This window comes from Paramacrobiotus metropolitanus, unplaced genomic scaffold, assembly GCF_019649055.1.
Source record: "Paramacrobiotus metropolitanus isolate TYO unplaced genomic scaffold, Prichtersi_v1.0 Parri_scaffold0000194, whole genome shotgun sequence".
NCBI classification, from domain to species: domain Eukaryota; kingdom Metazoa; phylum Tardigrada; class Eutardigrada; order Parachela; family Macrobiotidae; genus Paramacrobiotus; species Paramacrobiotus metropolitanus.
The window spans coordinates 123,295-145,894 of NW_026570414.1; the positions used below are offsets into that span (position 1 = coordinate 123,295).

Genomic DNA, 22,600 nt, shown 5'->3' on the forward strand with positions numbered 1-22,600 from the left:
ATAAGAACGTAAATCTTAAAATTTTCATTTTCCTGACAAACGTTTCCCTTGCCGACTTTCACTTCCCAAACTTCAAATTGTTTTCTGCATTCTTTAGCCATAACACGAAGGAACTGCATGAATTTGATAGGTTTAATCAACACCGAACCCGCAGTGGTTGCCCACTGCGTTGCCCAGTGCGTCTATCATAACGTGACGTCATGCAAGTCGATAGAATACCATAAGGTTTAGTAATATTATGGTTAAGGTAATAGATTATGGCAATTACCGGTCACAGTCGCAAATTTCCATACACACCACATTTTCCATATTCGCTGAACATAGATGACCTTCGCTACGCTTCGGTCGATAATGTTATGTCTCTATGTGCACTGAACTTGAGCCGGCGATACAACTAGAGGCCGATGCGGGTGTGAAACTGCACTGTTTGGTTAAAAAAGCCGCCTTACACAAATTTTGTAAAGGCCTTTTTTTTATTTTATAAAGCCGCCTTACACAAATTTTATAATTATCTATTTAGTAACATACTTGCACAAGCATAACACATTTGCCAATTGCACTTTTGCAAGCAACTGTACTTATTTTTGCATAGTATTCTATTTTCCAAACAACAGTCAACCCAAAACTTTTAACAATCAGTAGTAGTCATCTCAGTTTTTACTTGTGCAGTCAAAGGGTTAACTTGATAATCGATGACTGCCGTTTCACTTTGTGCCGTTTGTACAGAGTTGTAAGCCTGCACGTGTATTGTGTAATATTCATATCAGGTTTTTTGGAAATTTAGGCACCCGTTTGAACATGTGTTAAAAGCAATTCGAATATATTGGGATGCAAATGATGGCGCTAATTACGGAATTTAAATGATGATGTTAACAATCAAAAGTTATCATCATTATTACAGATCTATTTAGTGAAGACTGACGGACGCTATCGGCTTTTCAATGGCTCATATCAAAGTCTTATGGTGTACTTTTTTTACCGAATCACACCGTGAGCATCTATCGCCGGTATATTTACCTGCATTTTATAATTATGCAGCTGCGTTAAGATCGGCGTCCTTTTGATCTGTTGGAAATTGTTGTGTGATTGTAATTTGTACCGTGACCTTTACCATCGCGTAAAGGTCCAGACGGTGCGGAATAAATCTGATAGTAGAGTAGATCGTCACTTTATTGTTGTCTTGGCACCAAACGGTCTCCATTAGGCGGTTAAGGTTTTTGCGTTACAATATTAGACGTACACCGCTCATCCCAAATGATTGCAAATTGCAACGCGGGAGCAGAGTACTCTGTAGTTTAGCTCTCGAATTCACTCTTTTTGCACCACCGTTACGCCATTGCTGATCGAGCTGTGCATGCCGGTGAGTCTAATTCGTTGAGAAAATTAATACGGCTTTGCAACTCTTTTCTTTGTACGGACCTAATTCATCTACGTATTTGCAATTGAATACAACTGATACCATCGCGTTTTTATTTACAACCTGACAGTACAATACAATACAATACAATGGAACAGTACAGTAAACGGTGACACCGTGTCGTACATCAGTACTTCATCATATGACACACATCAGTATTTTCCTCCTTATTTATTGAACGCTGTGCCACGTGTTTTCTGGCACAAGCCATATTTTATTGCGTGCCAGAGGAATAATACTCCAGGTTTTATCCCTTGCCTTGCCAGTGGCAACGCCACACGCACTTGCCAGTGCCAGGTTTACGACCTGCCACAGTGGCAGGGTGTAAACCTGGCACTGGCAAGTGTATTGCATACGAAGCAGCAGTAACCATACTGTAGTGTTGTGGCCATGGCCAACGTGAAAGAGCAACCAGTGCACCAACTGGTAATACCACCGTACCTCTGTACAATACGCGTATTTAAAAACAGGCTCGTATACGCACTGTGATCTCACGACTCACGTACAGTACTCGGATGTCAGCAGCATCAAGCCTGGTTTATTTATTTTCCTACCACAAAGTTTGTTTTTTCGTGAACAAAGTGAATCGTCTGATTCATTTATTACAAAATGTGCTCGACTACTTAGCTCGGAAGATACTAGTACATTTGGCTGGCTAGGAAGAATCTAGAAGAAACCTGAGATAATGAAAATAAGGGAATCATTACAATTTGTTTGTGACCGAGTGACTAGCAGTAGTAGTTTAATAAGTACAAGTACTGGCCGCGCTAGCGCGCGACCAGTTGTGTTTGAGGTATGGAAGAATAAGGAAAACCACAAAATATGCAGCATTTGATTAATCATATTTTAATACCTACTAGGAAAAAGCACCGAACTGTGCATTGGTTGACCGGAGGGCAGCTCATATTAGGGTTAAAGACCGAAAGTGTCTGTAGCGGCTAATTTGGAAAAGTTTGTTTTTCAATGGGCAGAGCAGAAAATAACACAACAGATGCAGTGTGGTAGCATGTCCGAATGTGGATGTGTTACCGACCAAAACTTTCGGACTTCAAAGACGTCCAGTGGACGTTTAGTCGGTAAACCAACAAGAAGTTATGTGGCCAAAAGCACGTCGCCCAAAAGTGGTTCGTAACTGGCACAGGGGTATGGTATTTTTGCTCCGTTCCCCCTATGGCCAAAAGGTGGAACCAGCTAGCCAAATTAGCTACCAGGTTAAAGCATGGAAAAGCATGATTTCTGGGTAATCCATACCTTTAAAAAAATACCGCAACCGTGGGTAGCGTTGCACCTAAAATTCAGCAAAAAGGCAGAAAGAAATATTATTAGAGTGGGAGTGTTGAAATTTTTGGCTGGTATGGGAGCCGTGATCTCGAGTGTTAGAATAGGCGTCCGGTAAGAAGGCGGTAGTGCACCCCGATATATCGACGTACTGTACATACCAGTACGTTTTCTATACAGGCTGCCGTTCAGTTTACTAAGGCAGTCAGGTCACCATTGTCAGATAGGTAGTTACCATTACACTTCGACATTTATTTGGCTCGATACCCTTCGACAGCAGTGCCCTACAGCTGAACATTAAGGAAATGCAATTCCCCATTCCGTACGCTAAATGCCACATCCCGGCAATATCAAAGCTTGAGCTGCATCGGCCAAAGTTTTTCATATTGTGTTTTTGTAAATTTAGCTTGTTACCGCCTCGGTAACGAACTTAATACACTGACGGCATGCAGAAGGCCGCAGATTAACTTGAAAATCAGCTTATCTGAAATGTGTCGGACCTGGGTATCACCATTAGGGCCTAGGGTTGTCAGTGCCACTTCGTGACTTCGGTGTTGTTGGCATACGGCCGCAAAACATTTTTCCGAGACGGGGAATGGGAGTGCGATTTTTGCCGGTCAGATGCATACACACGGGCATGCCGCGAGGCGAATGCTTGCAAGTGAGGCGCTGAGGCCTTTGTGTGGTTGTTCACTTTTTCAGCCAACCGCATTTTGGGGAAAAAATTGCAGAATTTCGACTGTATGCAAAAATCCGGTACTGGTGTCACCAACGCCTTGGCAAGCTGGCGGCAGCCTTTGGTGGTTTAAGAAAACAGTGGAGATGGGACGTGTGGTTGCAGTAGCTAAAATATGCAGTGATGGATTGCCAATAGCCACTCGATCATCACAGAAGACATGTCCGCTTTTAGGTTTAAAAAATCTTTATTTTTACGTATTTGGGATGTCGATGCATGCCGTCGTATTCATGATCTTTGGCGTAATTACAATGCTTCTCAATACAGCAGTGTACATATATACACAGCGCACATCCGCTCATAATCCCGTATTCACCAGAGAGCAGAACTATCACGTCAGTCATCGAGCAGAACTATTACGTCATTTTCTACTTCCGTAACAAACAGACGGACAGACAGACAGACATACACTTTTTCATTTCGCCTGAATTAGAGGACCTTCGCTGCGCTCCGGTCGAAAAACGCAAAAAATTGTGAGCCCAACCCAAAGAATCTAGCGGAGAAACATCTCGAAAAAATTAAAAAGCGCAGCTGTGCCCAGCTACGTCCAGCCAGTTACAAATGTTCTGTGAGCCGTTTAGCTTTTCTTTCTGGGCCGAGCAAAAATATATTTTGATGTTTAGATATCCAAACATTCATATATCGAGAAATTAATAACTGAAAGTTTAGAAACTCGGGACCGCAGAATATTGGAAATATCGGCCCCGCGCAGCGGGGCCGAGTAAAAATGTATTTAGACACTTAAATATCTAAGCATTTATATGTTTTAAAAGTTTAGAAACTCTGGAGCGCAAAATATTGGACGTATCGGCCCCGCGCAGCGGGGCCGAGTAAAAATATATTTAGATATTTAGGTATCTGAACCATGACAGGTTGAGGTATTTCAGATAACTAAATATTTTGAAAATTAATTTTAAAACTCTAGGCCGACTAGAAACATTATTTTAGAGATGTTTCGTACGTACTTATTTAAAAGTATTCACTTATTTCACTTAACAATAAAGAGGCAAAACTAGAATACTGTACTTACAAGTATCGGTCGCGCTAGCGCGCGACCAGTTGTGTTCAAGGTATGGAAGAACGAAAAAAATACAAAATCTACTTCGTACAGCAATAAAAATGATTTTGAGAAATATTTCAAATATGAAACCCCAGCTTGGCCAGCTACGAAAATCTTTTAACTTGTAGAAATGCGGACAGTTTTCAAGCTTTCCGGTAAAATTCGACCAGTGTTATAAAAACTGTGAAAGCCTCAGCAATTTTTCTTTTTGTTTGCATTTTTCAAGGTTTTTTTTCACGTTTTTAATGTAACTTTATATTGCCGATATAACGAACTGAAAACTTGAATTTTTTGTACGACCGATAATATCTAAACGGTGATTAAATGAATGGAGTGGTGGGATCACTTACACAATGCTCACAAAAACCATTAAGCCGATATTTTAGCGCAGAATTAATGGAAACTTGTGAGAAACAATTAACGGTTGCCCAAGGTGACCTGGGAGGCTGCATCTTTAGACTTTAGCTACTAAGTAATTGTAAGATTTTCAGCCATTCAATCAAGCTCGTGAGTATATATCAAAATATCATTTATATCCATGATAAGTTAAATACATATTTATTAGATTTTGAGCTTGAGGTTAGTGAATACCCAAGCTACTGCCAGTATCACAGAGCTGCTATGTGAGTGAATACGGTAAACGGGCCGCGGGCTGGCTTTTAGATATTTAGAAATTACATATAAATTAGACAATTCAGACCGTGAGATAATGAGGTACTCAGATTTCTAGATATTTTTAAGTTTTGAAACTTTGGAGGCTCAAAAAATTAGAGGTAACGGCCCCGATGCGCGGCGCCGAGTCGAAATATTTAGAAATATTTAGAAATTCTTGAAATGTAAAAGCTTTGGAGCCGACTTTCGAACAATTTATAGTTATTTTGAGGTATTCAAACAGATTTAAAAACATCTTAAAGGTTTCAAGAATTAAAAAAAATTTATAAGTTTGTGATTGACAATTTTAAATAACTATAGTTTAGGTTAACGGTTTACGTAACTATAGTTTGGTTTACGTTGCTAAGTTGTGAAACTTGTATTTGCTCATTCGAGACGTTTCTAGAATTTACTGGAAATTTCTATGAATTTTAAACGCTAAGTACTGAAAGTTTGAAAGGATTTTTCAAAACGTTCCGGAAACCAAAATTTTTTTCCAAGCTGCAGATAGGAAGCTTTAGAAGATGGTGGATTTTATAAAATAATCAAAAGCTTCACAAATGGAATCTCGAATTAGGAGATAATTTCCAAAACTAATGACCTTTAAGTACTAACAACCAACCAACTACAGCTTCTAAAAATCTTTTTAGACCTTCTCCAAAACTTGAGATTTTTTAAAAGATATAGGTAGGAACGTTTGCGCGATGCTCTATTTTATAAAATTATCACCTTATTAAAAAAATCAATCTTGATTTAGGAGATAATTTCCAAAAAATAAGGACGTATGGATATATGAATCTATTGATAATTATTCGCATTGTTTATATGTTGCTAAGTTGCAAATCTGTATCTTTTGATCATTCCTGGTGTTTCAAGACGTGTCCACATACTTAACGGCTTAAGCACTGTATTGAAAATCTAAAAACTTTTTTAAAACGTTACGAAAGACTAAACAAATTTTTTCAAACTGTAGGTGACCCCCGTACATGGATGTTAGATTTTTTAAAAATATGAAAGATAGAGAAATGTTAACTTTGAATTAGAAGATAATTTCCGGAAAAAAAAGGCGTAAGAGTATATGAATCTATAGATATTCTTATAAAAGAATAGTGTCACTTGTGCTAATGAACCATAGCAACAACAAAATTAGGCCGTTAAGAGACTACTGACCCTGTACTAGCTCAGCCGTAATTGATGACTACTTAATAGTATGCAATAGTTGAAATCCCATTATTATCATGTTCAGCATCAACATCTATCAAAAATTGATAATTCTCCTTCTTAGTTTCTTTGGTCTGCAGCACAGGAAACTACAAGTTCTTTTTGAATTACCACGCAAATAAACAAGATACGTCTTTTTCACTAGAAAATTCCGTATGTCTGCGGCAGGTGGGCGATGTCGTGCCCCACGATGCAAAAGGGAAACTGGATTATTATTTGCGCCTGCAGCGATCCTGCCGTGGTTCGTCACTCTTGGCAAGTATGTACAGGCGTAGTATAACTGTCTTGTATCTCATCGGCGGCCAACTCAGCTTTGTGTTTATTCGGACGTGCGTTTTCTGGGTATTATATGAAGCTGAAACGAGGTGTCGAGGGCATGAGCACAGGAATCAAGCCTCGCTTCAGCTTAGCCTTAACGGGACTGACTGCGGGCCATTTCTGGCTGTTTCTACGTAAAACAGTGCCAGGGGTGTTTGCTTGCTTTCAATGATCGGCTGCTTTAATTTTCCTGATATGTTGGGAAGGCAAAGTCTTTTTGGACTGCTCAGTAAAAGACTGCCTATTGCAGCCGGCATGATGAGAATATCGTCAGACGATCAGGGACCTTTGGCACCATCCTGTCTTTTTGGATTTTAAGGTCACGCGTTGGTCAATGGACCCATCCATCGAAGTTCGTTACGTCTGGGTTTTATAAGCCTGATTTATGACACGTGATCTAACAGTTAATTTCGCCCGTCAGCTGGCGCTCTTCCGGTCGCTAAAGTGTCCATTTATTGTGGCGCACGTTCTGAATTTAATTTCACTTACGTGACACCACCACAAGGATACTCAGCTGTAAACTTCCGACAGTAGTAGAAGACTGAATGCAGAGCGCATTAAACCGGGTTTTTACACATGGCACAATGCAATAAGTAATTCACAAATTGCAGATCTGGCACGGCATTGTGAAGCACAAGGACAGTGTACTGTTCCCAAGGACAAGTGGAGCTGCAATATCTGTGGTACGGCATTAACGGCGCCCTGTTCCGATAGCGTCACAAGTAATTCGGTAAGTACTATTTAACGCATTAAACACATGGTCTAATAATGATGCAGTGAAATCCTGCTCGGTCAGCTTCTGTGCATATTATGGTGTGCGTCAAGGTATTGTCAAAAACATGGTCAGGTTTCTTCCGTTTACGGCACTACGTACATGTACAAGCTACAGCCAAACTTGGAAAAACCGAAGTCATTAACGAATTTTCTCTTGATATGTGCATACGGCAGTCGCATCAAACTTTGCAGTTTGATACTATTATTAAAGCATACTATTATTAAAGATGCATTGAATACTATTATTAAAGATGATGATGAAATCCAACTGCGATATGGAAACGGGTTGTTTGACAAGATATTACGATCGAGCAGGTTAGTACCGAACAACATGAGAGGCAGGTCAAGCGGGTCGGGTGGCTTAATTGTGATGCCTCCCAGATGACGGCACCGTATGTAGGAGATGGGAACTGGGTGCTGGAAAAGGGCTGCGGACGTGTGCTGAATGAGACCAGTACCATACCGCCGGGATTGTGGCCATCGAACAGCGTCTGCGATCCGTATTATGTATACTTCGACAAATTACTTATTCCGACTCCCCTTTAAGTTCGACTATAATATATTGCGATTCCCGCGGCTAGTTAAAAATGCAGTATGCACAACCGCCCTGGTTGGCGGCTGCTAGTTTATCAGCTGCACTTAATGATTTCATCCAACTTCTGCTGCCAACAAATTTTTATGGGTCGGCGTGCATCGTGTACGTACTGACTTCTGTCAATCAACAGAAAAATTCGCGAAGCAGTTGGATCGAGTGCAGCTATTAAGCTTGCACATTACAGTCATAATATAATAATATGTATCTGGGCTTCCTGTTAGTTAAAAAAGACTGCCAAACTGCAGGAGGTAACGTAATCGCGCACAATTTCACAAAGACGCTTGGTTGTCCATACTGCTCCCACTAAGATTGATCGAATTAAAGGGGAGTCGGTTTTTAATAATTTTCTGAAGTATGGCTCCTTAATCTGGAATAACTGCTGCTACAAAGTATCGGCCAGTGAATACCGTTGCTACTGCAAAGATGTAGACCATAATTTTGATTGGAGATCGTGTACACACCCATGCAATCTGCAAGGATTATACAGTAATTTCCTCCAACTGGCCATCTACAAGATGTATCAGGATAGACCAGTTGGACAGTGGGTTAGTAATTGTCACAGCCAGTAGTACTGTCATCTAGAAATCACGGTTCTTCCATGAAATAAACAGACAGCCTGGCAGTCTACTTGCACAGCAGTCCTGCTGTCTTTTTTAGCTGACCTTTGTACTGCTGGTGGATTAAATTAAATACGGTTGTACTCGTACGACAGTTTTAAATCCTGTGCAACAGATAAGCGATAATTTTTGGCTTTCTAATACGGGCTAATCCTGATTTACCGGGTTGGACGTCTAATCGCTACAAAATAATGCCCATGCCCTTTGCTAGGTCTAGGAGATCTTCCAAGCAGTTATTACCAGCCCTCCTGTGCAGCGAGTTTCAGTCTACGCTTTGTATGTTACAGTTTAGCTTTGAGCCGAGTCCCACGACAACCACAACGACCACTACGACGACTACAACTACAACAAGGACAACCACCACCACAACTAGGACCACGACACCCACAACCACAACGACCACGCCCACTACAACGACACCTACCACAACAACAACGCCCACGACAACCACCACGCCCACTACAACGACAACCACACCTACCACAACAACAACATCAACGACCACGCCCACTACAACGACAACCACCACAACTAGACCCACGACAACAACAACGCCCACGACAACGACCACGCCCACTAAAACGACAACCACACCTACCACAACAACAACATTAACGACAACGCCCACTACAACGACAACCACACCTACCACAACAACAACATCTACTACACCGACAACGCCCACTACAACGACAACCACATCGATGACGACGACAACATCGCCTACTACGACATCCACAACGACCTCAAAGCCTGAGTAAGGCAAAGTTTTTGCTAATTACCATCTTGGTGCGTTTTATTTTACGTACGCAGATAAAAACTTTCAGGACTGATATCCATAGATCTTATGCCAGCCGTACAACAAGGCATTAGCGCAACCTAAATTATTAAGAAATTATTTCTACTGTGTTCCACTTTCTTTTCAGAGACATTGAAACAACGCCCGGTGAGATATTCCTTCTCAGCAACGCTCTGTACTATGACGATCTTGTTATCTTTGCAGAAGAACCTGATTATCAGCTCCGAGGCCATGATTCGCGCACGACAACCACATACGGTACGATGACTGTATAATAGCACAACAACGATTCTCTGTGCGGGCCGAAAATTTAACGAATGTAATATACTTTGGTTTTGCAGTGCGATACAGTCGGCGCACTAAAGGGACCACCAAAGTACCAGGTACAGTGTAAGACTAAAAACAGTATCAGAATATTATTTCGTTCTGCCACCTATTTGCATAAACGAGCACTTCTCTCAGTTCACTGCTAGCCATTCATGCGCAACAGCGCATTGTTATCTTCCTGATACACACCGTTTGTTGATTTTTTATTAAGTTTTGCCAAAACGGACCGACTGGTTGATTTCCACGACTTTTATCACAATAAAAAATTTCTAGTATTAATAAAATAAAGTGGAGTATATTAGAATGTAAAAAATGTAAGTTTAAAAACTATGACTCAGGAAAAAAAAATCAAACAGATTTTAAGGTTAGCTGCAAGCCTGCAACTGTACAGAATTTTCATACGCTTTAGTATAAACGCCAACGTCCACCTGCGTTCCGATTTTCGGTAATGATTACGGATGATCAGCAGATGGGCAGTAATGATTACCATTGATGAACCATTGTTTCTGACATACTGCTGCAACTTTCGTTGCGGTACACATCACATCTTGAATGCGTGATTACATTGTTTTTGGTTGTTATGCATAGTATACATGACTCCGATGGTGTTAAGCGGAATGTCAGCCGGTGCTACGGTAAGATCTAAGCAAGGAATCTCTATAAGGTAAAATTAATGCCAAGGATTTTGTCATGCATGTTTCAGCTGTTCCTGGTCGCCGTGATCGCTTTAGCGCACTGGTGCTGTAAAAGAAGGTTGAAAGGACGACTAGAGCAGCCGGCGGACGGTGCCGTGCACAACGAAGTACGCGTCATCCATCGGCCGCGGCCCAAGTGGAATTTCATTACCGCCGAAGAGATCAAAGTCACCAGCAGGGTCAAAGACACGTAATTTCTGTATTAGGTTTCATCTACAGTACTGTATGTTACTTTTTATTGTGTTTACCCGTATATTCCTTCGCTTAATGGTATATGCCACATTATACATACTGTATATTCAATATACATTATACAGTACAATTAATTATGAGTGTTGTCGTTGAAATGTGTGAGTCTTGTCATCTTTTGTTTCTTTTAATGCATTGTTTATGGAAATATTGGATTAGAAAAATACGAATGATTCATTATGATTGTGATGCTGTATTTAAGTGCACAATAACAAACTGGTACCATTTTATAGATCAATACTTAGTTTTCGTAATTAAATAATGCCTAAACGACAATAGAGAGGTGACGAATCATGGAATGAAAGATTTCCGGATATGTATTTTACTGATATTTTTGGCACATTTTAAAATTGGCTGGCATTTATTCCACAACAGATTGCCGTAAATTGTATATTATATAGTGAACCAAACGAAATCTTGTTTCTTTACTTCTGCACGAGGAAACGGATTCATTTTTTTTCAAACATCGGAAATTCACGTTTTTTTTAAATAGCGCAGAGATACTCTGTGGAATACATCATCATTTGTTGGAGCATTCTTTTGAGAGGCACTTTCTAAAGGAATTATATACATATCCGCCTTGTTCCTCAGAGTGCGATGGTCTGCTTCAGTAGGAAAGCGGTGGTGGCCAGCAATCCCGCGGACGATACACACTGTTCCGCTCCGCTCGCTGTAAAAACACATTTTTTTCAAACACGTAACTGCTTACCCACGAAAAATTATTTACAGAATTATCTCGCTGTATTTCACATGTTATTAATAATAATAATATTATTATTATTCTAATGCTTATATGGCTATGCCGTCCGTGACCTTTATTAAAAGTAGTTGAGAATTCAAGTAAATCCATAAAAGTTGCCAAGGAAATACAGACTTCAAGCGCATTTAATGTAGAAATTCAGCACCAAATTTAAAAAACATTTACCCACGAAAAAACATCTTTAAGACGCACGATAATTTCGATCAAAAAATTAAATAAATAAAATATTTTTTATTCGGTGATCTATCCTTACTGATGCACTAGTTTGAACGCTCTATAAAAAATAAAACAGTTCGTGTAGAACGAACCATCTAATTGAAATAAATTTTATATTTGCCGAAAAATTTATTTTAATCAGATCTGATTAATCATGGATTCTAAAAATATTCGTGTAAATAAAGAACTGGTTTAAAAATTAAAAACTTAAGTAACAAATTATACACGGTACTCTCAATCTGCATATGTAAATTATCCTAAAGACCTCAACAACTCGGAAATTTTAATGCGGTGGAAAATTTTTTTTAAAGAAAACTGAAAAATTATATGCGGTGAATTTATCCTTACGATGAATTTCGTAAGCTGATTGTCTTACCGGTAGCGTTTGCGGTGGTGGCACCGGCCGCTGGTGCCGGTGTTCCGGCGGCTTCTACGGCGGAGGGGTACGTCTGGAGGAGGAGCACGACACACAGGGCCACCAGGCCGATAATAGCCGACAGACGCGACATGATAATCACGGAGTATACACTGTTTTTCCACCGACGGGCGTTTTTTAACGGAATACCAAGTATTCTCAATTGAAAAAAACGTGAATGAAGTACGACGAGCTCACCGGGGCACACAACGCGCAACAAATAATCAAAAGATTTAAATTAGTGCTTTTTGATATCTCCGACTGCTAGCAAATGGGTCGTTGGGTCGTACGTACATGTTTCGTTGCTAAGGAAAGGTCAAATACATAGTAAGCACGCGTACGTGATGATCCAGTGGACCAGTACAGTACAAATTATTGCTGTCAGATGTTGTAAGAAAGATTTTTTTTAAATTAATAAATAGAATACTGATCAATTTTTTTGTTTTCTTTAAAAATTTTCTGATTTCTAAAAAAGTGCAGATATACTAGTGCGCGTATATCTGCACAGCTAACCATAAAAACTCCCATTCAGGGCGGTAAAATGTGGAAAACAAACAAATGTATGTAATTTGCCCTGGCCAATATGCTGTTTAAATAAAAATATTTATTGTACATTGATTTTACTATTCATTTATTATTAATTTACAAAATCAAATATGTTATAATTATGTGTATAAGTGTAAAAAATTTCGGAGGTCCAGAACTGAGATGAGCTTTCTCTACCTATTTATTTATTCACCTATCTTTACTTATTTACCTCCTTGTTACGAAACAGTTTGTGCTGCTTGCTGCATAAGTGAGAAATAAATTTAGTAAAGAAAAATTAAATCTGTTCTAAAACATTTCGAAGGTGGAGAGCTGAGCTGAGTTTTTTCGCCAATTAATTTATTGACATAATTACGAGATTTGCAGTACTTCAGTATCGGCAGACCACAACGGCACCACCTTCCATTTATTTGTGTTGTTTTTCCCGCATCACTAATAAAATCCACAATAGTCAATAAAAAAATCTCCGACCAATTTAAACAAATATTTTACAGCATCTCAAAGTACGCATTATTCAGAATATTCGCGCGGCTTTGCCAATGAGCAGAAAGGTCACGGACAGTATGGCCAGGCACAGACAGGCCGGGACGTTGAGTTCCCATTCATCATCCTCGTTCTCCTCGCCGGCGAAGAACAAGTACATCCACCCGGCGAGCAGCGCGAAACCCCCCATGACCATCAATCCGTGCCCGAGACCCGGCGGCACGTAGTTGGGATCCACCGCCCCGGGGTCGCTGTCGGGGGTGGGCTGTGGGCGGCGGAGGAACACCTGCACCACGGTGTCGGCGTGGATGCCGTGATCGGCCAGACGGGACGTGGGCGGGGCCAGGACGCGGCCCATGTAGAGAAGCTGACCGGTCTGTCCTGAAAAATTCATAGAAAACACAAATTTCAAGTGACGTAATTCAAGGCGTAAAATAAAATACACAATAAAAATAATTTAAATAATGCAAACATAATCACCATTAGTGATGTGATACGCTTAACATATCGTAATTGATTTCATTGAGCAGGCCAGTAATGATTTATTTCAAAATGTTTTCTTTTATTTCTCAGTTTTTATTTTATCGATGCTACCAGTTATGAGTTCTTGGAATTTTTCTAAAATTCATTGCATATTTTATCTTCTGATATATCATAAACGTATGTTACCGTATTATAATTCAATAACAATGCGAGTATTATTCCGATCTACACTTTTCATGTAATTATTCATTAAATTTTTTAAAAACTTTATTACGTTATTTTTAAAAAGATTAAAATTTTTTTACCGATAAATGGCCGTAATCGCTACGCCTAACAGGAAAGTATCGTTTGGAACTTTTTTAAGGAACCCTGAAACAGGAGAAACCAAAATCGGCCATCCTAAACCGCTCCATAAATCAGCAATAAATAACCAATTAATTTTACAACAATCATAATACTTAAAAATCTCGGTAAATACCGTAAATCGTAAACGTTGTTATCTCTACCTGCCTCTCACTCCGGTCAATCAACGTAACGATAGAAAATTCATACAAAGAATAAAAATTAAAATCATCAAAAACACCAAAAAAGGAAAAAACCCCGAAGATCACCACAAAAAATTACAAAACGATGAAAGACACCAAGCAGATTAAAAATTTCAGAAACAAGAAAACTAATAAAACGGATTACACGAGTCGACAAGAAAACAAACGAAATTCAAGTCAGGAAAAGCGAAAGAATGAACAGAAAACTGAGAAAACACAAAATACGCCAGCAGTAACACGGGGCGGTGGCGCTGTGCACACCGTCCCCCGTACCGGGGCTAATGTGCGCCGCCACATGTTCATCGTACAACGCGGCCACCGTCGTCGTCCCATCCACCGCCACCACCTCCGACCGCCCGTCGGGAAACTGCAGACGAATCGATAGGCTCATGGTGTATCAGGGGGACGCAGCGGTGGGGTTGGAATGCTTGTGGGTCGTCGCTGTAGGCTGCATCACGTTGGAGAACCCACACAGTCACATCGCGGAGCTCCGTTTCCAAATCAATCAGTCGTTTATGGATTCCGAGCAGCTCACGATCCTAAGTATTGGCACTCAGTCATTCCTTGACGGCAAAATAATTTTTCCATAGAAAATCATGGGAAGAAAAGCAAAAGGTAGCCAGGGGTGAATTTAAGAAAACTTGGTAATCAAATTTTTGATTCAAAAATTAATAATAAAAATATCGTTTTTATTTTCACTGCGCAGTGTAGTCGAAATTTCATTGGGCCACATTATATTTGCGACCGCCACTCGCGTAGGCGGTGCCGTGAACGTCGCTGACGTAGCACTGAAGTTGTCAACAGTAAAGCAGCTGTTAAAAAAATTCCTTATGCAGTTTTGCTGCTTATTTGCAGCCGATTTGTTATGCAATGCCGATTTTAACTACTTATTCCAATTTAGCTACTATAAATTGCATATTATAAAAAAAATTAAATTATTGTGTAAGCGCAGAAGTGTTACTTATTTAAATTCTAGCGTTCGAATTCTGGATTATATTCCACAAAAATTTTATCGTTTTTCAAAACTAACAGTCTAACAGAAATAAATCAATATTTAAAAAATAAATATTTTAAAAATAAATATTCTTAAAAAATTTTAAAATAAATATTTTTGAAAATAAATATTTAGACAAACGATAAACTTATGAACCAGTATGTATGTACAATGGACGCCAAAATTGTCTTACACTTATGTAATCACAAAACTCGCGCAACCAGGCACTTTTCTGTACTCAAACAGCCAAATTTTTGACTGGCTATCGGCTTGCTGACATTTAAATTTTACACTTGAACCTTGCGCATTTCCCAACGAAAACCATCGACCAATAACTCAAACGAAAGAGGAAAAAATTTCAAGAATTTTGATACCAAACAAGGTGTTCTTTATAAGATCTAAGAGATAATCCAGCCATCTAAAGTTTCTCGTAGACATAGCATAGGATTTGCATCCGCGGTTTGGTTTCAGTTTTCACACAGAAATCGTGTGCTTTGTCTACGACAAACTAAAATGGCTCGATTTTCTCTTATATCTCATGAAGGATGACTCATTTGGTATGGAAATTCTTGAAATTTTTTTGTCTTTCGTTTGAGATATCGCTTCATGGTTTTCGTTGGGAAATGCGCCAGGAACAAGTGTTCGTATTCTTGCGCGTTTTCTGTTTATTGGTCATTTGGTCCTAGCCATTTATTTTTATTGGTCATTCGGTCCCGGACCGAATGTAAGACAATTTTGGCTTCCATTGTACATAGTGCGAAAGAAATATAAACCTTCGCAAATATGTATTTTGTATCTTAATATCGTACAAACTATAACCAGAAAAATTACAAAGTGCGCCACTGCGCTTCCGCGGAGAACTGATTTTGGAGACGTAAATAAGTAGGTACTTTCCTTGCAGCGCCTGAGGGCGGCAGCTTAAGCGACACCGCTCCAACGGTTGTTATTGATTCTTTTATAATAAAAACATGCGATATCCATGGATATCGCATGTTTTTATTATAAATGGCCAGCGAATGACTGGCCAGACATTCATGTGTCAACTGCCAACGAGTAACGTTGCGAGACATACGACACAATACACTTTATCATTTACCGAAATAATTATGGGAAAACCACGATACTACCGTCCGCTTAGCGATGTTGTGCAGCATATTACGTGGTACATGTTTATCATTACAAAGTGTCAATATACGAAGCCGGATGAATGCATTGCAAAGCAACAAATCACTTCCTCTCATTACTGCATAGCTGCTGATAAGCGTTGAACAGCTCCGATAAAGGGCAACCGATAGCAGCACAGCACAGCATTGTAGCGGTTATCAATCGAAACGCGCACTTCCGCTAGCACGCTGAATGCTTCGTTGTGCGGCATTTCCGAGAGTATCTTGGTTACCTGAAGTTTTTCTTGCGCCGCTACGATAATTTTCACTATATGGATAACTGCAGAAATTTCTAAACGCTCGTGCGTAATAACATACAGAATTTTTAGATTTTCACTGAGCGACGATTTCCGGGATCTTTTCTGTCCATTTAAATGTGTTATTTTGTACATAACCAAAGCTATCATGTGGATGTACCAAGCATCTGTTGTCATCGTCCTGATTTTCAATCTGCACTGTGTTTCTTCTCAGGTGAGTGTTTCACGGTATTTTAACGCGTTAACGTTTCGGTAAGGAAACTGTGCCGGTACATCATAACAAACATTCGTGTACACGGACGAAAACCTTCATTTTCGCGCACTCCCAAAGAGGTTTTGCTATGTTTTGTGACATTCTGTAGCCAAATGATTTGCATATGTTGGCGTGAAAACCGTTCATGCGCGCAACATTCCGTTGGGAAGCTGAAATGAAATTCCAAAAAGTTATGGCTGAAATGAAATTCCAAAAAGTTTAAATGTACTGAGGGGTACCAAAAGCCTCATTATCGAACCGATCCTCATCAAACTTGAAATTTTGCAAAAAAACGTACATGAAGATCCCTTTTTTCAAACAATCTGCTTAATGGTGCCATATACGCTTTTAGCTGCAAGTTCGCTGGGCACAAGCGGCGATAACGGAGGACGGTGGCAATCGTCGAACCGGTCAAGTGGAAGGCTTCGCACCAACGCACAACACGTGGTGGAAAACGTGCTCATCCAATGTCACAATTCGCAGCTCGCCTAGCCGTTTGGGACGGCTGCTGTGCCAAAAGTTCGGCTTCGATAATGTAGTGTCAATCCGGTTCGCCAGTGGCGCTCCATCACCCGGCTACGCGTCGGTAGATATTGTCTCCTGTCCCGGTCAGTGAATTATCTTATAATACAGATTACAGATCACTGCTGATCCGCTTTAAGTTTTTATGAAAATTTAATATGGATCAGTATGCTGACTTTCTTATTGCACACGGACCACGGCGACAGTAATCATGAGCTTCAGACTGTATAATGCGGGAAACACTCACTGATTTCTCCTTAACGAAATATATAACACATAACACATATACAACACATATAACACATGTATTTTGTTTTGCTGCTGACAGATGATGTTGACGATATCTCCATGTGTCAGTTTGCGGAAATAAGACAGCAGACACAGTGCGGACGGAATTTCCTCATCAGCCTTACGTGCAACGGTAATGAGCAGATTTAATACTCGTAAAGGCTACATGCAATAAAGCTTGTTAGGAAGCTTTAGTGCACAACGAGCGCTTCGACGTTTTTCGCATTCCAGACTTTTTCACAATATAAATTCGCACACTGGACACCAGAGATCATCTATTCTACGCGTTGTTCTACAATCCACGTCACTACTCACTATAGCTCCTAAGAAGTTGATTACTTGATAATTATTGTTTGTATTTAAAAGCTTATCAAACTTGCTAAAGTGGAAAAACGCACAGTGTACCGCCTCTATGGTGTCCGGTACGTGAATTCATATTGTGAAGATGTCCGGAATGCAAAACAACGTCGAAGTATTATGCTTTAAACCATCGATCTCGTAGAGCTTACTCCGGAACCGCTCCCGGCACCGCCATTGGTTGGCAACAATGACATCCGCGAGATCACCTGCAACGCCACCCGTCGTATGCGCCTGCCCACGGGCCCGCAGATCCGCAGTATCTTCCACCGCTCCCGTGTCGGCCCGACCAACCAGTGCAGTATGGAGTTCCTGGTGCAGGGTGATGTCTACCTGCATTTAGACAGCAGCCGGCTGGTGCGATATCCCAACACCCCGGCGAACATAGCGTGTAACAGCATCAACCATGTGATCATCCGGCAAATTCTCCAGTATCAGCGGATCGAACCTACCGGAATGGTAGATGTGCGGGAGGTTAGAGAGGAGCGCTTCTGCGGGCAGCAGAACGATATGCGCACTGTGATTATCAGCCCGGTGGCGGTGTCGGTCAATATCACGTTTGTGAGGGCCACTCCGTTGGCGGGAGCAGAGCAGTTTGATATCACGCTGGAAGGTAAGGAAGCTGTGGAAAGCACACTTTACTGTCGCGGCAAGTTGATTTGCACAGCCGCAGTGTAATGAGCTCGCTTAGCGTATGGGATAATTATACAAATAAATAGGAAAAGTTACTTCCTTGTTCAGAACGGGAGATACAGCATTCCCGTTTACCGAAATTTGAGTTTTCGTCATACACTGTCGCAAGGTATTGGTAAACATTCCGTCTAAACAACGAGAAATCCTGAATACAAAAATCAATGATAAAGTATTGTGTTATCATAAAAGCGTATATGCGACCTTTACGACACAACATGACTGAATTTTCACGTTAGAAAACAGGATTTCTAGAGAAAGATCTGGTTTTATTGTACCACATAAGTTTAAAGTTGGACTCGTACGGAAGCAGCTTAATATGAACAATGCAAGTTTTCTCTGTCATTTATTTCGTTTATTAGTTAGTTGTCTCGGTGTCCAGAAGAATTTGATTTTTTGCCGTAAACCTTACTGCTTAACAGAAAAGTTAAATAAGTTCTTGCAAATTATACCGGTAAACAAGCGATTTTAGCCACCAGCTAATGTGGCTTGCGGTATTCCATACAATAAATTTGCAGGATGCATTGATCTTCCCTACCCTATAAATGTGTTGTCGATTTAACAGCAATTCCGCAGATAGCCGCACACTGTGGCTCCTCCTCCATGAACGTGTCCATCGTCAAGCAAAAGCTAGCCGGATGGAACAACGGGACCTGGACCGCGCAGGTCGTCAACCAATCGCTGACGATTCCGCCGTCATCCGCTGACCAGCAGTGTCGTGCTGTACAAAGCGACGTCCAAAGCCGTTCCACGGATTTTTTCCAATTTGTCTTTGATGCCACACGCTGCCCGCGCATCTTCAACATGGATGTATGTGCGATGTGCATTATCTGCGTAAAAAGCGACTTGTAGGATTTTCTATTAGACAGATAACTACACCTTATCCTACCAAGTCTTGGTGGCCCGGAGTGAACAAGTGGATATCGGCGCGGTACAAATTGAGTATCGGGACCAATTCTTGATCCCCATTCGCTGCTATTTGAAAATGGATCCGGCGGGAGCGGAGCTAGAAGATGTTAACAGCGGGGATGTTCTTCCGTTTGAGGATATTTCGGAAACCATCGTTATACCGTACAGGTACGTAATTTTCGTATGTTCTCCTGGTGACCTTTAGATTTTTTTCAGAGTGAAATGTTTTGCAGTGTAAATGTATATCGAGATTCCAGTCTCCAAGTTCCATTTCAATATTTGACCTTTAACAACGGGGAAACGGCGTTTTATTTGGTGGCGACACCTATGGATACCGGGACACCGGTCAACAGTATTCGAACAGAGGTTGAGCGCTGTCTGGCCAGGAAATCAGACGGTTCAAACGAAAACAACGACATTGTATTATATAATTCGGGGTGCGTATTGCATAGACACTTGCTGAGTCTCATCGTAATTTAAGCAGATATCGAAAATTATTCAACTGCTGCTATATTTTTTAGAACAACAATACCTGGTGTCGATCCACGGGTGACCACTAATAAGGGATTACAATCGCTGACGCTGGCAGTAACCTTGAGGACTCTTAGTTTTTCCAGCGGTAGTTATGATTTTATGTGCTATGTACGCAGTGGTTTCGGCAATGAGCCGGTAGCTTATCATAGTAATGCTTTAATATAGCAGTTGCCGTTGCAGTTTGTACGATAATGCTGTAAACTGCTTTCTCATTTAAAATAAAGGCAAGCGTGCTGAGCCTAGGTCGAATTCGGTACAGTTCATCTCAAACTGCTGGCGAGGAAGTAAAATTGTAATACCTATGTGACAGCGTTGGGTGAAGATCACAGATTACATTAAGTTTTTCTGACAGCTAGGGTAATTATTTTTTGAATCGATTAAATATTTTTCTAGTTTGTGCATTACGCGACTACAGTGGTACAAGATCTACAAAAAAAAAGAACAATCATCAGCCACATTTGTTTCGTTTCGCAAGTTGTATAACTGTTCCTTACGCAAAATCCGTGTATGGTATGGTATTTTCGAAGTTATGTCCGGGAAATTGTTGTGTGAACCGGGGCAATAAACAAATTTGGTAAAATAAGTACTTGAACTTGTTAGCTGTGCAATAGTCTAACTAATTATCGCACCCGCACGCGGTGACAGCATTCGGATTTCCCTATCTGTTAATTGACTTTACGATGTACGGTTCACCAGTGTATTGTATTTACGCGCACTTGCACGGGCATGTTCACCGAATTCAGTTAGTCTTATACGGACCTAGTGAAAATGTTTACTTTCTCATGCCCTTTGCTCCGGATAGTTTAATTGTGTGATAGACTGATAGTACAGCGATCGCCCGATATGCGCGTACAGTATATCCGGTAGATGCCATTTCCTTAAAAACGTTTTATCAAACATTTGTTAATCATTGTGCAGTGTTGGTTACTGTCGGTGAACCGGGTAAAACGGTTAATACCGATATAGATTTCGATACGCAGTGAAGGAATTACATCCAAACAAATCAGAAGATGGATCCTGCACTGAAAAAGCATGCCGATGAAAATTCTTCGGTGGACAAAAAGCGGATGATCATAAACATGACACAGTCCCTGCTGGATTTTATTAGTGCAGGGGATTTCGAGTCGTATTCGTAAGTACTCTTAGCGATAATTCATACTTGCAGCACTTACCTGTGCACTAAATCGCACGTAATTTAAAGGCAATTTTCTGTTTTGTTTTCTCAGTTACAGTGCGGATAGCTTTACTTACTAAATTCTGATATTTTTTTGTAGTAAGCTCTGTGATCCTTCCCTGACCGCTTTTGAACCAGAAGCACTGGGACATCTTGTTGCCGGGATGGATTTCCATAAATTTTACTTCGATAATCGTAAGCCAAACGAATTTTTTTGCGCTCATTCATCGGAAATTTCAAGGATAATAAATATTTGTCATTTTCCACCACGTACAGGTACACAGCGTGGATCAAGGTCGGTTCAGACCTCCGTGGTGAATCCGCAAGTTCACCTCCTAGGCGATGATGCGGCCTCGATTGCCTACATCCGTTTGATCCAGAGTATTGACGAGTGAGGAATCTAACCGGCAGAAAAGCTTCATAACGTAAGCGGTATTTATTCAGATTTAAAATTGGTTGTCGTTTCGCAGATCGGGTGCTGCGGCGTCGCAATCCTTTGAGGAAACTCGTGTATGGCATAAGCGCGACGGACGCTGGCAGTTGGTCCATTTTCATCGCTCCGGCGGCCGTTTGTCCACCAAGACACCGACGTAAATTGTTACAGCATTCTGTGTAGACAGTGTAGTTTTTACTTCCTGGTACAATTTTCAAATTATGATTATTGCTTGTGTTTGCTTGTGTTTCTGCTCTGATGATGAGAGAATTACGTTCCTTTTGGGTCTGTTCCATGGGCAAAATTGTGGCACTTCGAGCCCAAAACTGTTTATAGGTTACATGTAAGCAGGTGAACTCGAGAGGATGCGCATCGCGCATAAAATTAATATACTGTATATCTGTACATGATGTACGTTACATGGCGTTGAACAATTTACGACAAAAGGCGGCAGTTGCTCGTTTTAACCGCTTCACGTAATACGGGTACTTGTGCGAACAAATTGCGATGAGCGCCTGACTAAAGGCTTTCCGAAAACATAACTGTATTAACTGTAACTGTATTAACTGTACATGTATAACTAACTGTATTAAATAGTATACGTATCTTTTTTGTGTAATAAAAAGTTCGTTATTGTTTTTAGAATTTGTAGTTTTGGCATTATTTGACAAAAATGAGAGGTACCTTACCCTAGGTCAAAAATGTCATATTACATGTAGTAGAATATCGTAGAACAACGGCAGGGATTAAAACATTATCAAGCACGTACAGTATTATCTTGGTTAGAACGCCGGCAAGCAATGCAACACCAAACTTTAAGAAACTGAAGGGAGTACAAAAC

The 22,600-nt window shown here is 40.5% G+C and overlaps 4 protein-coding genes and 1 long non-coding RNA gene across 9 annotated transcripts; 3 read left to right on the top strand and 2 right to left on the bottom strand.

Moving 5' to 3' along the window:
- The first annotated feature begins 6,333 nt into the window (after positions 1 to 6,333).
- Positions 6,334 to 10,926, top strand: LOC129600762 (integumentary mucin C.1-like). Of its 5 annotated transcripts, none has more exons than XM_055499335.1 (11): positions 6,334 to 6,622; positions 7,293 to 7,411; positions 7,707 to 7,770; positions 7,856 to 7,962; positions 8,404 to 8,595; positions 8,955 to 9,424; positions 9,594 to 9,613; positions 9,671 to 9,724; positions 9,808 to 9,849; positions 10,382 to 10,428; positions 10,497 to 10,924. In XM_055499335.1, exons 3-11 carry the CDS (start codon positions 7,707 to 7,709, stop codon positions 10,680 to 10,682), a joined length of 1,182 nt encoding a protein of 393 aa, XP_055355310.1. In that variant the 5' UTR covers positions 6,334 to 6,622; positions 7,293 to 7,411; the 3' UTR covers positions 10,683 to 10,924. The 5 variants fall into 5 exon arrangements, with proteins under 5 accessions (XP_055355310.1, XP_055355309.1, XP_055355308.1 ...); XM_055499334.1 differs by having other exon boundaries at positions 6,334 to 6,618; XM_055499336.1 differs by lacking the exon at positions 6,334 to 6,622 and adding an exon at positions 6,961 to 7,000.
- Positions 10,927 to 11,043: 117 nt separating this feature from the next.
- On the bottom strand, positions 11,044 to 12,456 carry LOC129600755 (uncharacterized). The gene is made up of 2 exons (XR_008692124.1): positions 12,090 to 12,456; positions 11,044 to 11,407 (listed from the first exon to the last, which is right to left on the bottom strand). It is a non-coding gene; the product is annotated as an uncharacterized LOC129600755 (long non-coding RNA).
- A 610-nt stretch (positions 12,457 to 13,066) lies between these two features.
- On the bottom strand, positions 13,067 to 14,872 carry LOC129600754 (uncharacterized). Its single transcript, XM_055499325.1, has 2 exons — positions 14,459 to 14,872; positions 13,067 to 13,538 (listed from the first exon to the last, which is right to left on the bottom strand). Exons 1-2 carry the CDS (start codon positions 14,574 to 14,576, stop codon positions 13,189 to 13,191), a joined length of 468 nt encoding a protein of 155 aa, XP_055355300.1. The 5' UTR covers positions 14,577 to 14,872; the 3' UTR covers positions 13,067 to 13,188.
- A 1,674-nt stretch (positions 14,873 to 16,546) lies between these two features.
- On the top strand, positions 16,547 to 20,419 carry LOC129600752 (uncharacterized). The gene is made up of 8 exons (XM_055499321.1): positions 16,547 to 16,813; positions 17,205 to 17,460; positions 17,703 to 17,795; positions 18,165 to 18,632; positions 19,275 to 19,519; positions 19,575 to 19,786; positions 19,852 to 20,055; positions 20,140 to 20,419. Exons 1-8 carry the CDS (start codon positions 16,748 to 16,750, stop codon positions 20,315 to 20,317), a joined length of 1,722 nt encoding a protein of 573 aa, XP_055355296.1. The 5' UTR covers positions 16,547 to 16,747; the 3' UTR covers positions 20,318 to 20,419.
- Positions 20,420 to 20,966: 547 nt separating this feature from the next.
- LOC129600756 (calcium/calmodulin-dependent protein kinase type II subunit alpha-like) lies at positions 20,967 to 22,176 on the top strand. The gene is made up of 4 exons (XM_055499326.1): positions 20,967 to 21,284; positions 21,427 to 21,521; positions 21,603 to 21,717; positions 21,797 to 22,176. The coding sequence occupies exons 1-4, from the start codon at positions 21,163 to 21,165 to the stop codon at positions 21,918 to 21,920; spliced, it is 456 nt and encodes a 151-aa protein (XP_055355301.1). The 5' UTR covers positions 20,967 to 21,162; the 3' UTR covers positions 21,921 to 22,176.
- Positions 22,177 to 22,600: the final 424 nt, after the last annotated feature.

Bases quoted from the DNA above. Each gene is read 5' to 3' on its own strand.
- LOC129600752 (XM_055499321.1), top strand. From the start codon at position 16,748: ATGTGGATGTACCAAGCATCTGTTGTCATCGTCCTGATTTTCAATCTG. The intron at 16,814-17,204 runs GTGAGTGTTTCA...ATACGCTTTTAG, and splicing joins TGCACTGTGTTTCTTCTCAG to CTGCAAGTTCGCTGGGCACA. The intron at 19,520-19,574 runs GTATGTGCGATG...ATTTTCTATTAG, and splicing joins CGCGCATCTTCAACATGGAT to ACAGATAACTACACCTTATC.
- LOC129600756 (XM_055499326.1), top strand. From the start codon at position 21,163: ATGGATCCTGCACTGAAAAAGCATGCCGATGAAAATTCTTCGGTGGAC. The intron at 21,522-21,602 runs GTAAGCCAAACG...CACCACGTACAG, and splicing joins TAAATTTTACTTCGATAATC to GTACACAGCGTGGATCAAGG. The intron at 21,718-21,796 runs GTGAGGAATCTA...GTCGTTTCGCAG, and splicing joins TTGATCCAGAGTATTGACGA to ATCGGGTGCTGCGGCGTCGC.
- LOC129600762 (XM_055499333.1), top strand. From the start codon at position 6,519: ATGTCTGCGGCAGGTGGGCGATGTCGTGCCCCACGATGCAAAAGGGAA. The intron at 7,963-8,403 runs GTATACTTCGAC...AATTTTCTGAAG, and splicing joins GCGTCTGCGATCCGTATTAT to TATGGCTCCTTAATCTGGAA. The intron at 9,614-9,670 runs GTGAGATATTCC...TTATCTTTGCAG, and splicing joins AGACATTGAAACAACGCCCG to AAGAACCTGATTATCAGCTC.
- LOC129600754 (XM_055499325.1), bottom strand. From the start codon at position 14,576: ATGAGCCTATCGATTCGTCTGCAGTTTCCCGACGGGCGGTCGGAGGTG. The intron at 13,539-14,458 runs GTACGGGGGACG...TGAATTTTTCAG, and splicing joins GGCGGCGCACATTAGCCCCG to GACAGACCGGTCAGCTTCTC.